The 14,214-nt window shown below is 41.5% G+C and overlaps 1 protein-coding gene across 1 annotated transcript; it reads left to right on the top strand.

The window, feature by feature from the left end:
• Window positions 1-2,646: 2,646 nt before the first annotated feature.
• On the top strand, window positions 2,647-8,922 carry sting1 (stimulator of interferon response cGAMP interactor 1; the record flags this gene model as incomplete). The annotated part of the gene is made up of 7 exons (XM_083980301.1): window positions 2,647-2,725; window positions 4,200-4,426; window positions 5,118-5,310; window positions 5,940-6,048; window positions 6,235-6,479; window positions 8,133-8,319; window positions 8,651-8,922. Exons 2-7 carry the CDS (start codon window positions 4,200-4,202, stop codon window positions 8,920-8,922), a joined length of 1,233 nt encoding a protein of 410 aa, XP_083836427.1. The 5' UTR covers window positions 2,647-2,725.
• Between the last annotated feature and the right edge of the window lie 5,292 nt (window positions 8,923-14,214).

Below are 14,214 nucleotides of genomic sequence, written 5' to 3'. Positions count from 1 at the left end.
CGTCACAATTTAAAGGAAAAAAAAGTGTACTCTCTCTCTCTCTGATCATAATTCTTGATGATTCCTCTTGTTATTTGATGATATTTATGATTCTATGATTATTATGATTCTATTTATTATGGACATTATTCTTAATATTTAAGCTCTCTCTCTCTGCTGGTTGCTCTTCATGTTACGTTGCTCCTTGGTTGATCTTGTTGTGCTTCTTTGGGAGAGGTGAACCCCCCTGGGAGACCCTGTGCCATAGAAATTGTGCCACGGTTCTTACTTTCTTTCTCTCTCTCTCTCTCTCTCTCTTTCTCTCTCTTGCTCTGTCTCTCGCTCTGTCTCTCTCTCATCTCTCTCTCTCTCTCTCTCTCTCTCTCTCTCTGCTCTCTTTCTGTTTTGACTCCCCAGTCACTAACACTGTAAGCATGCCCCATGGGACGATCCACTTTTTTACTCTTGAATAAAATATGCATGAACCTTTGGTATGGATACCGTGCCTTTACTTCCTTACCACTGAACACGCATGCACACACGCACATCTATGCTACAGATGACTGCTTCATTAAAACCAGTCAGACCTGTTGTGCAGTTGCCACATCACATAAACAACATACTTATATAACCTGATTGATACAGATCACAGAATGTGAAGAGGTGAGATATGCTTTGTTCAAACTAAAGAAGAAAGTAAAAGAGAGTGAAGTCATAGTATAAGGTGTTTTTTCCTTTATCTTCTTCTTCCTTCTTCCTTGACACAATCATTCTAAGACATGAAGTCAGTAGTTACCAACCTTTTTGGTTTGAATCCCTTAAACATGAACCAATGTCTCCTTAGAGACAGGTCAAACAGGTTAAGCAATGATTTTTACCCACTCAGATTGATCATTTATGTCTTTCTAGGCACCAGACAGGTTATCTATCAAATATTTTATAAAATCATAGAGTACAAATAAATTCAAGAAAACAACAGTTTTGTGTGTAGCAGACGGGTGGATTAAGAGTGGAATCAGTTGGCCGAGACACAGGTGTCGAATGGGGAGTCTCTATTCACAGTGGCCCTATAACAACGTAGTTGGAGATATCTCCAAGCCATACAGAGCCTGACATCCATGCCGAAGACAGTGTCTGTGTGTGTGTTGCGTGGACTCGCATGCATGCTCATGCATGTGAGTTAGATTGGTTTCATCCTGTTTACCAGACAGTGTGGGGGGGCATTTCTCAACGTCATTTATCTTGAACTTAAATCAAAATGTGAGTGGGTGTCTCAACACTGTGTGTGTGTGTGTGTGTGTGTGTGTGTGTGTGTGTGTGTGTGTGTGTGTGTGTGTGTGTGTGTGTGGTGGACTGATATGCTCAGCATCAGAACAGGTCATGGTGACCTGGCTCTCACTCTCCTACACAACCCTTAAGCTGTATTTTGCATTCTTCTTTGAATGAATGCAATTTATAATTCCTATAATTAGATCCATCACTGCTAACTGACTTTCACTTTCATTATGTAGTCTCACAGAAAATGAAAATGTTTGACCAAAGTGCAAATGAGCCTCATGAATTATACAGTGCAACATTTAAATAATGGAGAGAAAGAGAAAAAAAAAAGAACGGGATAACTGAGAAACACAAATTCATCCGAGTGTAAAAAGTTGGAACTAAAGATTTCTGACGAGAGGTTTTGTAGCTCACAGAAAGAAATGGATAGATGGAGAGAGGAGGGGGAGGGTGAAGGTTAGGGGTTAGGAGGTTACCTTTCTCCTTGTGTCCGTCTTTGCCAGCTCCTTGTTTTGTGCTTCAGCCTCCAGCAGATCAGTGCATGAGCAACTCGTCCCAACCAGGACACACACGTGTTGGGCCGTCTCCAGCCACTGCTCAAGTGTCTGAGTTACATGCAATAGGTGAAAGTATCTCCCCTTGTAATGCATATAAATTACTTTCATGTTTATGCTGTTTTACACAGTAGAATAAAATGTCACAAATTCCATGTGCTTCCATTCTCAGTCTCTCACACAAACCCAGCCTCACTCTGAAGAATAAAGTGTTTTCACTACCGTATTCAAGGTGCTGAAGTAAAGGTATTGTTTCCACTATGTCCATCGGTCCTTTGGTTTGGTTACTGTTCACTCCAGCGTGCTTTTCCCTCTGAGAGCATGGGGCCACTGTAACATCGACCTCATGGTCAAACACTTGAGCATAAAAAGTGAAAATACTGCTGTTGTTCCGGAGACATTCCTGGTTTTATGGCGTGTGCTTCCCTTTTCATCAAGCATTGCTAACTTTTTATCATGAGTAATTGCAGACCCAGCAAATCAATGATGACAGATGATAAGTTTTTACTGGAACTTTGTAAAGGGGAGTTGATCTGACAGGCAAACAGGCGGGAACACGAAATATTATATAATAAGTTAAGCAAATCAAAGTGTAAATAGGTGAACAACCTGACAGCTAAAACAGGGATGTGTATATCCAGACATGATTAGTTAAATGGAAACCAGCAGGCAGAAAAACTAGACACTGGATGAAATTTGAGAAACTCTTTGCACAACCACCCACTCGCAGTCTTTGTCTCTCTGCTCTGATGTTCAGATGACATCAGCATACCGGCAGAGGGCTAATTTAACTGAAAACGAAAGTGAGAGTTGGACCATGATTAAAAGGGTGGAGAGATCAGGAAAGGAGAGGCAGAAGGAGAACAGCAGACAAAGGATCTCTCTCCTATCTGAATCAGAGAAAACACACTGAGGTGAGTCCCTGCATACATTTATTTCAAACTTCTCCTTTCACTCCCTTTATTGTCACTGCACAGTGTACAACGGAGTTCATTTTCAGAGAGTTAGACTGACTGTTCGCAGCTACGTGAGGATTTTTTCCCGGCTGTGCACATGAGGATCAGACAGCATCATTGTGTAACTGGAAACCCACATAATCTCAGGCGAGGCTGTGAACTCCACAACCTGCAGCTTCATTGAGCTGTCAGGGTCAGATCATGTACATATACAGCAGCATAAATTACAACTGGAGACACCTTTCATACAGAGCAGCTGTAGACTGTATTGTACTTATGATATAGACTGTATTTACAAAGGCAAGTACAGAGACCAGGCTGAATTGTAGAGCCTTTTCTAACCTTGTCTATACCCGCCCAAATCTCTTTATCACGGATATTAATGAGAAGCTGAAGCTGATCAAACCATGTCTTCGGGCTATTTCAATATGGGTGCATACATTTCATTTAACTGGACATTTACTTCATTGGAGCTCCATTACATTTCAATGCACCGTAGAAAGGATTTAATTGAGTGAGAGTGTGAAAGCACACATCTACTAACTACAGAGTTTGAACACCATCTAAATAACTGAACAGGGTTGGGGGTATGGGGAGGGTTCGGCAAAACATACTATACCCTTAAAAGCTGGGGGCTATAAAAAGAGAAGCAAGAAATCATTCACATAAACATTTACACGCACGCACGCACGCATCCTCGCACGCACGCACGCACGCACGCACACTATTTACTATGCAAACATGTCCTGGAAAATGAACTGAAGGAATCACAAACAGCTGTTGACCTGTATTTTGCCAGGACTCTGTACTATGATAAAAACTCTTTGAGTCCTACACATTGTTGAAAAATAAGCTCAAGGACAAAGACACAAGTTCTTAGGTCTAAAGGTTGATAAGCCTACTGTGGATCGCCTCACGTCTCTCTTCTGGAAATTTCCCATTATGTATGTCTGTCCACACCCCTGTCAGCGGTGACATAACACCTGGAGGCTATTTCTTATAACAGGATGGGCAAAAATAAAATCTTTGATGCCACTGAGCCAGATGTTCAACATTTCAGCCCACAGAGAGTGGAGAGGATCTGTGCAATTCAGACTAAATTTGGGCTTTTTAAAGTCTCAGTACTTTCCCCTGAAAATCTAACCCCACACCTCTGGTTTGATTCTGTCACGTTTATCACTTGGTAGAAGCTCTGATAGGACAAATGATGGTGGTTGTAAAGTAATCTAAACAATTTTCTGTTGTTAATTTATATAAGAACCTGTAACTTTATAACTTTAGGGAAAACATTAAACATTTTTGTACATGACCACCACATGCTGGATTAAACTGGGTTTATAATGTTTTCTTGGTTGACCAGTCCCACACACTGGGCGACTGAAACACCTGTTTGTATAAAAGCTTCCCTGACACGGTGACTGTCCTCCGACAGATGCAGTGCCTCCGAGATCAGGATGCGCTCATCCCCCGGCCTCGTGGGAATTTGCCCAAGGTGTGTGCTGTGGCGCTGGCTGCCACAACAATAGCAGGCATCGTGTTTCTGTCTCCTGAAAGGTTATTTGGCTGGGTTGCCATGGTAATACTCAAAATGACCCTTGGCCCTCTGCTGCATGGGCTGTGTCTGCTGGCAGAGGAGATGTTGTACCATTCAAACACAAGGTGAGAGATCAGAGCAGAGACAGATTGAAGCATTCAGTGCCTGTGGTCTGTTCTGCCTTCAGTAGCTAAAGCATCCAACTACAGAAAACTTTTGTGTGACTTTGCTTTTAAGTTGTTCTAATTGAATGTGGATCAGTGATGATGAGTTAAGTCAAAGCAACAGACTATTAGCTACACCCCATATCAGCTCTATATTGTTTTATCATCTTCCAGCTCATTGTTTTGGCCTAAATTATCTTAAAGTATTATGGAAATATCACTTTTTGAACGCTCTTTAACATACACTATATTTGGGTGTTTGGCCTTCCAGCCCCCCAAAATGTGAGAATTGACCAAAAAAAATAAAATTTGTAATTTACAGTTCTCCTGAGGCTGAAATCCATGTGGCTTTAGGAGCTGTTCCCTCAGTTGTCATTCAAAGATGTCATTAGTTTTCTAATTTGCATATAACCCCCCCTACCTGTGTGAGTAGTGGTAAATTTGCATTTAAAGGGACAGGCACTGAAATCAGCCATTCTGAACAGGATTATTTTTGATGTTTGATCCTTGGGGTACTTTGATCGAAGCATGTTACAGACACCTGGGTACTATTTTAATTTGTGAACTATAAGTAAAAGACTAAAGTGAACGTTCACCAGTCCAGCAGGGACAATCGTACCTCTATCCCATGATATTCATTTGATTTTACCAGGTACCGAGGTCGAGGGTTTCTGAGCCACCTGCTGCCAGCCTGTGGTTTGGGTGGTAAGACCCTGCTAGCTGCTGGCCTGGCAGCCCTGCTGCTCTACGTGGACGGACATCCTCTGAAACATGAAGGCCACTACTGGAAACTCCTCTTCCTGAGCTCGGCTCTTTATGCATTGTTCAAAAGCCTTGGAGTCCTGGTGAGGTCCAGACCTCACACACACACACACACACACACACACACACACACACACACACACACACACACACACACACACACACACACACACACACACACACACACACACACACACACACACACACACACACACACACACACACACACACACACACACACACACACACACACACACAAATTTGACTGCACATCCAGACTGCCACTAGTTTAAAGACATTCTACTGCATTTTATAGTTTGTGCTTTATGAAATGGTAATTCAGAGTACAGTAATGTGTAGAAAATAGGATACAACATTGAAAAACAGTGACACAGACCTTTATAATAAAGACATAAAGACACCATGTAATCCTGGTCATAGCTAATCTTCATCTGTACTGACCATAGTACTGTCCTTAAAGAATTGTATAGTTTAGTATAATTCATTCTTCACAGAACCTGACTGCATTATGTATTCAACTCATCTTGAGCTCTAAGCATTTAGCCGTCTCTGTCTGCTGTGTTTTTCTATCTAAAAATATGCAGAGGAAAGGGCAGCTTGGGTGCAGGGATGCCCTTTCCTTTTACCTCCTGGGCAGAGGTGAGGTGTTGTTACATCCTTCCTTCCAGCTGTTCATGTGGTTGATGTGCAGGCTCCGTCTGAGGTGGAGGTGTCGGACATCTGTGAGGGGAGGAAGATGAATGTGGCCCACGGCCTGGCCTGGTCCTTCTACCTGGGTTACCTGCAACTGGTGCTGCCACGTCAGTAACATAAAAACACTCACACACATACACACACACACACACACACACACACACACACACACACACACACCCTAACTTTTTTTTATCAACCCTGTGGGTTAGGGTTATTATTCTATAGATATGAGTGTGCATAAAATGAACAGGTACAATTGATCAAATGGTTAAATTGTGTGTATAATCCAGGTTTGGAGGATTCCATTGCATCATTTCGTGACACACATAAAGCCACCGCTCACCTCTGGGGTCGCGGGTCCAAGAAGCTGCTAATCCTGATTCCCCTCAACGCCAACATCTCCCATAAACTGAAGGACGAGGACGACCACATCCACTTTGACGACAACCTGTCCGACAACGAGATAGACAGGGCTGGGGTCCGGAGCCGAGTTTACAAGCACAGCGTCTACACTGTCTTTGACGAGCAGAGGAAGGTGGGTGAGGATGAAGATCAACAGTGTGACGGCTTCTCACAGATTAGACTTCAGGTTGATGATCAGTGATCTGTACGAGATGACTGACAGGTATACCGAAACAAACGTTTCTCCTCTCAGGTTCAGAGTGGGAGTCAATATTGAAAAAGTAAATCTACTCCAGCTCAGTGTCAGTCTGGGCTGATTTGTTCTCCTTTGATCAGGCTGGTAAAGACTACACAGCTTAAAAGTGATGGAGAGAGAGAGAGTCACAGTAAAGTGACAGGCTCAAGGGACTGTTCCGGTACTTTATTTATTTATTTCTAATATTTCATGATGGCACGTCGCTGTGTTCTATATTCAATGTTTTTGATGTAGCAAATCTAACAGTGATTGTGCTCAGAACTGGCTCTGTATTTTAGTCGGGGGAGGGGAAGTTTGGGGCTTCATAAAAAACATCCTGTGTTTTCAGAACAAAAATAGCCACCAGTTATTTCAAAGTGATCACCAGAACAATGTTCTGGCTGTGTTTTTCACTACACAGAGTAAAATGATGATCAATGTTTAGCTTTTACTCCAATACACTAAAGTACAAGTTTGAGATGCCTGTTTATTTTTATAATCCTACCCAGGTTCTACCCAGAGGGAAATAATGTACTCGTGGCTTTGTTGTATTTATCTGAATGTTACTGTAGTTTTACATATAAAGTGTAATTATGTGGCTGTGGATTAATCAAATGGCCATTATTATTATTATTATTATAATTATTCAGATAAATGCTGAATCTATGAAATATCAAAAAAAGAAAAAGTCCAGTATGCTTCATTATTACATCTTCAAATGTTTGCATCACATCCTGCAACACAGTCATGTAATGAGACTATAATTTATGCGATAATACTTTCATTTCTAAGAGATTTGGGTATTTAATTTGAAGTATTTTCTGGGGCTTTTTGCCTTTAATAGATATAATAGTTGAAAGAGAGACAAGAAATGGGGGGGCAGAGAAGGGGAGAATGACATGCAGCGAAGGGCCACCAGATTATGGACTTGAATCGGGGCCGGCTGCAGTGAGGACTGTAGCCTCTCAACCCACTGAGCTACAGTATATACGCCCTGTTTTTGTGCTTAATAATGCAACACAAAAAATCAATACAACATTAGTTGGTCTGGTAGGACCAGCAGTTTGTCAGCGGACATTAGCAAACTTTAGACACTTGACTTGTCTCACTGAAAACTCTTCTGAAAACGTTTTGCCTATTAATTATTACTGTTGGAAATCATTTCATATTGTTGTGTTGCAGCTTTGACTCAGGTTTGACTGAGCTAAACTATGACTGCCTGACTAATCACTGTTGAATCGATTGGCTCATCTATGAAAGGCATGAGTTTACAATGAGATTAACCAAAACATATTTGGATTCCAGTCGCTACATAAGGTGCCTCCCCTGCGTGGTGTGAGTACCACCTCCTGGTTAAACCTGAGAACTCGGCAGTGGAGGACGAATGCGCTGCAGAACAGTAACAGCACCATCTACCTGTAAAATATAGTAATCAAACATTTCTGGTGCTGAAGTGCCACATGCTTTTAAACGATTGTCCAGGAAATAACTCACCCACTGTTTTTTTTGTTTAGGTCTGTGTTACATGTGTGTGTGTTTATGTCTCCGCAGGCCCATCAGTGTGTGGTGGAGTACGCCACGCCCCTGCTGACGCTCTACAGGATGTCCCAGGAGAGCAGTGCAGGCTTTGGGGAGCCTGAGCGCAGGCAGCAGGTCCTGCTCTTCTTCAGGACCCTGCAGGACATCCTGGAGCACTCGCTGGAGTGTCGCAACCGCTACACACTCATCCTCCTCAATGGTATGAACTGTTTGCATCTGCGTGTGTGTCTGGGGGAGAGGGCATCTTGTGGCTGGGCACAGAATGCTTTTAGGGGGATTTCAGGTTTTTAGCTGATTCACTGCCCCACAGGGAAGATTTGTGTATTTATATTTTAAAAAGGTTTTGTTACACAGCAGCCATGTACAACTAAAACAAAGAGTAGAGGTCACAAAAATTCACTTTGTGTGAGCTTCCACCTCTGTATTGGATGTGAGAAAAGTGGTTTCCCTATTTCGCTGAAATAGCGTGAGCAGAATAATTAAATGCCACGCTCAAACAAACCATACCTCATGTCTTCCTGTTCTTCCAGACGAGCAGGGGGATGACCCTCACTTCCTGTCCAAGGCCATCCTCAGACACCTGCAGCAGCAGGAGGCTGAGGAGTTTGACCTGACCCCTCTTCCTCAGCAGGAGGCGGAGCATCCTATATCAAAGACTTCGAGTGCTCCTCCCAGTGCTCCTCCGCTCATAAATGGAGAGTGGCACCATCCTGAGCCACTAAGCAGAGAGCCCACGCTCATGTTCAGCCTGGACAGACCTCAACCTCTGAAGGAACCTGTTGAAGACACCGACCATTATTGACATGAAGGAAATGATCACTGTACTCCGTGTCTGTCATGTTACATTTCTTTAATTATAATAAATGTTCCATGTACAGACTCTGAGTGTCAGCTGAATTAAAAAATGCAATAACAAAATGTGTGTTAATTTGACCTGTGTCATTATGAATGACTTGGTTTATTTTCATTTTCAATTGTACTTGTTCCATGCATGGGCCTTTTCAATTCATACATTAGTGACAAAATGATGATCATAATTCACACCTCCTATGGATGGAAAGGAGCAGGATGAAGAAAACTTTTTTTTCTGCCTCTTACTCAATATAGTTTATGACAAAGACTGAGGAGCTGATGGATGGACCATCTATTATTGTGCTTAATTACAGTTGTAAAAACAACAACAATATGTCCTCACTTATCTATAGTCCACTGCACTGACATTGAAACGTGTGTGGTGGTAAAACCTTGGACAGAGTGTACAGGTGTTGGAGGTTGTTGTTCACAGGGGAGTTAGTCATCCTCCTTCCTGCTTCACAGAACAGGACGTGACCTTCTGTCAACATTAACCCTGTCCAGTTAATAAACAGTCACATACTGTATGGAGATTAAATGCTTCACAGTGTTTAAAGCTAAGTGTTGATTCCTGAGACTTTTATTGTGAAATATAAAGACTTTCTTATTCTGACAGAAAATTGTCATGACTGGTGGAAAAAGAAAGTCAAATGTACAGAAAGTCCTGAAGGCAGCAGATAAAGACATGGTGTTCGAGAGAGTGGGGGTTAGAGGAATACACAGACGAGAGTGTGTTTTATGACTGCATAAACAAAAGAAGCAGTCACAGACACCTGACACCACGCCTGCTTATCTGCATCTCACATGTACTCACACACACACACACCTCATGACCCACAGCAGTGCAGCTGAAACAGCTCGCTGAAGTTGCATCAGATATGTTAACAATCTGACGTCTCCACGGAGCAGAGGTGAGAGGGACAGAGCAGAGGCATCTGATCCAGACCACAACGGCTTCTGAGTCGTGCAGATTCAGATGGTATCATTAATGCATGTTGTAGCTTGAGGATTAAGAACAAGATAGAAATCGAACAATGGAGCATGAAGAAGGTTTGGGTCAGCACGTAGCTGTGGATCCCAGTCCGCCTCTACTTTTGTAATTGCTTCCTATGACTCAGAACCCGTCCTCTTTGGTTGAGCTGCTCATATCGCTCATCACAGAGGTCAGGCCGTGGGAAGAACAGTCTGAATGGGAGAAGTTCAACATCTACTTGTCAGTTTTTGCACAAATCAGGTGGATTTTGTTTGTTTGCTTTAAATAGAATCAAGTGGTTGCCCCTTGATTTCAGTCTTGATGCTAAGCTACACTAATTCCTCTCAATCAACAATAAAAGCCAGGATCAAGGGAATGTTTGTAAATTCACTCCACAGCTGCAATAATCCACACACATTACCCACACACAATGCAGCTGACGATTCTCGGTAACAAGCTTTCTTTTCTTCATTTCATTTTACAGTAATCTGAAATCCTCCTGGGTTTTTCTTGCTGTTATTTGAAGCCATCTGTTTTTGCTTTCACAACTTCTAATGTTATTAATAATAGTTTCACATTTGATTAGATAGGTTCCACTAATATTCAGTGTATTTCATATTTTAGTGTAAATTCACAATCATTTAAGTTCATGAGGCCATTGAAACATTATAGAATAAATAATATGTTAAAAAGGGAAAGCACTAATAAAAGGTTTGTCTAAAATACTCTCATATATTATTATTTGAAATAAGTTCTGGTTGGGAATTTATCCATGTAACATGTAACCAGTATGTAACCAGTCACATGAACAGAGTTTTCTGAGGGTGTGGCTGATGCATTGTGGGTGACGTGATGTTATTCTGAACAAGGTTGTTATATCTGTGTTTAATGTTGTTACTGTGATTCATATGGACAATGTGATATCTTTATGAAGCATGCATTACTATATCTGCACCACCTTGTGGACCTTGAGTGTTTTTAACACAGTCGATGACTTTATCTGACACAGGTAACACAAGTGTGTATGTGTCAATAACATGAGCCCATGAGGACGATGATGTGAATTAGAGGGAGCGCGTGTTTTGACCACGTTCCCTCCTTGTTAGATCAGGACTTTAAAAAAAACAACATTGCAGACATGCGAGTTATAGCGGACAGGTCTGACCTGTTCTCCATGAAAACAACACATCGCAGCCAGCTGACATCAGATCAGCTGACACTGAGAACGATGGATGGATAACACTGGCACTATTGTGACTGAGTTTACACAGAGCAGGACGCAGGCTGTTTACTGAGGTAGACTTTAGGAGAGCTGAGCTCATCTGAACAAGTGATAAATCTGCTGGGTGACGAGATCCATGAAACACCAAACCTGCTGCGACCGCCCGGCAACACTCACGGTTCAGTTTGTTATCATTGTTCAAGATGAGGCTGAAAATTCAACTTTTCTATGCAGAAATTCATGTACAGCACACACACGCACACTCACTATTGGTTTAGGCAGTGAGTGTATATTGTAACCACACAGTGTAGTTCCCCAGCCTTTCTGCTGAAACACACTTCCTCCTTGGTGGTGAGCTTGTCTGACGACAGCCTCAGGTCTAAATGTGATTGGTCAGCAGCTGTGATGTCACAGCAGGGAAATTTCCCAAGAAGGTGAGTCAGGCAAGAAGTTAACCTGCAGGAGCTCTGTCTTCCTGAGTCTCTTCTCACGTCATGCTAGCTTTACGTGTACGTGTGTGTGTACATGTGTGTGTGTGTGTTGTGGTAACAGAATGAAAGAGACATTATACAACATATTTTACCATTAATAGTTGATATAAAACACTCAGTATATGAAGTTTACAATGATTGAGCCTTAGACTAAAAAAAAGAGAGATTAAGTTAAATAAGTGGCTATAATCTGGCCCAGAGACCTGGGTCAAGACCACAAAGCTCCTAAAAGTGAAATATTCTCTTCAGACTTATTAAGAGTGGCTGAGGAAACAGGAAGAGTAGTAGAGGAGATAAAGAAAAGAGGAACATGTAGCCTGATATGATATTCACATGAAAAGTGTAGGCTGCTACCTTCCAGTGAGAACAGCTGCTGTCTGTCACTGCTTTACTGGTTGTGTTATCTCCTGTTTTATTCTGTTTATAGGTTTATTGTGCCTGGACATTAATAATCAATAATTAATGCAGTGGCGGAAGATAGGCTACCGTGCACAAATCTTACACATCTGACGGAGACGTAAAAACACATTCGGGTGTTTGGTGGAAACGCTCCTGATGCTCCACCAGGTGTGAGTGTGTGTGAGGAGCGTGTGTCAGAACATGTGACTCACCTGTGAGTAAGGCCGGGCTCACATCACCTGTCTAGACCCGATGTGCCCTCCCCTCACACACAGCCTCACAGTCAAGTCAGTACACTAGAAGCAAATATGAAAGTTAGAATTAATGGGAAGTTACATCAAGATTAACCGATGTGACATTTATAACCAGATGGAAAATTTGATGGAAGTCGTATTTTATCTCAATTAAATCTTTGATCAGGTCTAATATGTATGACCTTTCACTCTATTCATCAGAAAGGAATAGCACTGATAAGCATGTGTACTAATTCATTAGTTACAAACAATTATTTAACATTAAGTTCTTTTAAAATAGGCCTACGTGTTTATTCACCATTTATGAGCAGGTAGTAAACTCTGGTGTGTAACAGCCCACAGCTTCAGGGAGTCTGAGGACTGGGGAACTTCTTTGCCCTTAGGCGACCAATTAATGCTGTTGTTAAATAAAAAGAAACAGGTGGGGCGACTCTGACTACCCCCATGTCTGAACTTAAGATTTAAAGAGATTGCATTCATGATCCCAAGCTGGACAACACCCCGTCTGAGGAGATCCAGACTCATAAACATAGTAAAAAAAAAAAAAAAAAAAAAGGACAACTTGGAGGTTATTATTTGCACTCAGGCCTACGGTAAACAAAAAAACACCTTTACTGTATGTTGAGTTGATTAGCCTATATGGAATTTAGCATAATATAAGCTGTCAGCAGGAAATATGGATGAATGGTTTAAATTTCAGACACAGACAGATTCACCTCTAAAAACGTATGTTACCTTTTTGTGCAGCTGCTATGTCCTATCATCACTGCGGCAAAGCCAAAAAAAAGCTGTTATCTTTTTCAAAATTTGGTGGCTTCATTACCCACAATGCAACTCCACAGCCAGTTGGTCTGGAGATTCAGGTGTGTTATGCTAATAGTGGATAAGGCAGTTAGAAGAGGAGCTTACTGGCTAAAACCATTACCCACAATGCCACTGTAGCTTGGAGCTTCTTTTATATTTGTGCAAAACTCATCAGTTTAAACCACCTTTGAGGTAAAAAGTGTCACACAGCTCTGTCTGCAACTACTGAAAGCTTCATACTACAGAGCATGAGTCATGAGGTAACTCCCTTACACCTGGAAATAAACTTCTGATACGTAAAATCAACAGCGTTCCTTTTCAAATAGCTACACACATGTCCTCAAATAGAAACTGTTCATATCAATTCATTAACCACAGCAGTAAGATGATTAAAATAATGAATTAATCTAGAGCCTTGTTAAAGAGCATGTCTCCTCTGAGAGTGCATCCACTGCACTTGATTTTATAAACTCCATTATATTAGTCACTGGCTGGTAGATTTCCATACAGTGCAAGTTCCCATGAATTTTATTAGATTTTAATACAATATGGAGATTTTTAAACTTCAGATCAAAATAGCCTAACAGAAATTAGGCTATTATAATTGCATATTTTAAAGTAGCATTTTGTTAACACATGTCCATCTAAATGCTGGAAATGTATATTTATCTTATCTTTTGTTGTTTTGTTGTTCATTTAGGCTATTTCATTTTCTTTATTTTCAGGCAATGTCAGTTAGTTGAAGTTAATTAACTTAAAGTTTAACAACCAAGTGATAACCAAGACTAATAACACGCTATAATTTCTGGAACCTCTGAAACAAAAATTTAGAAATGCATTCCTAATGGAAAGTCCTCCCAGGTTTCACCATTTATTGTCAATAATATAACTGATTATCACTTAGTTTTTTCGCTGTGTCAGATCTGCTCTGAGTCCAGCTCGGTGGCTGATGAAATAAAAAGACACATCAGTAAAACTGCAGCGGTTGTGACATGTTTGTATCTTGCAGTAATACTCTATCCGTGCAGCCGCTCACCTCGGTGTAATGTCCCGACATGTTGCGTTAGTTCAGGAAGTTTCTCGGCTCCGCCCACACGCA

This window comes from Trachurus trachurus (assembly GCF_905171665.1).
Source record: "Trachurus trachurus genome assembly, chromosome: 10".
In the NCBI taxonomy this organism is placed as follows: Eukaryota; Metazoa; Chordata; class Actinopteri; order Carangiformes; family Carangidae; genus Trachurus; species Trachurus trachurus.
The sequence above is the reverse complement of the archived record's forward strand: the minus strand, read 5'-3'. Positions and strand labels throughout refer to the sequence as shown.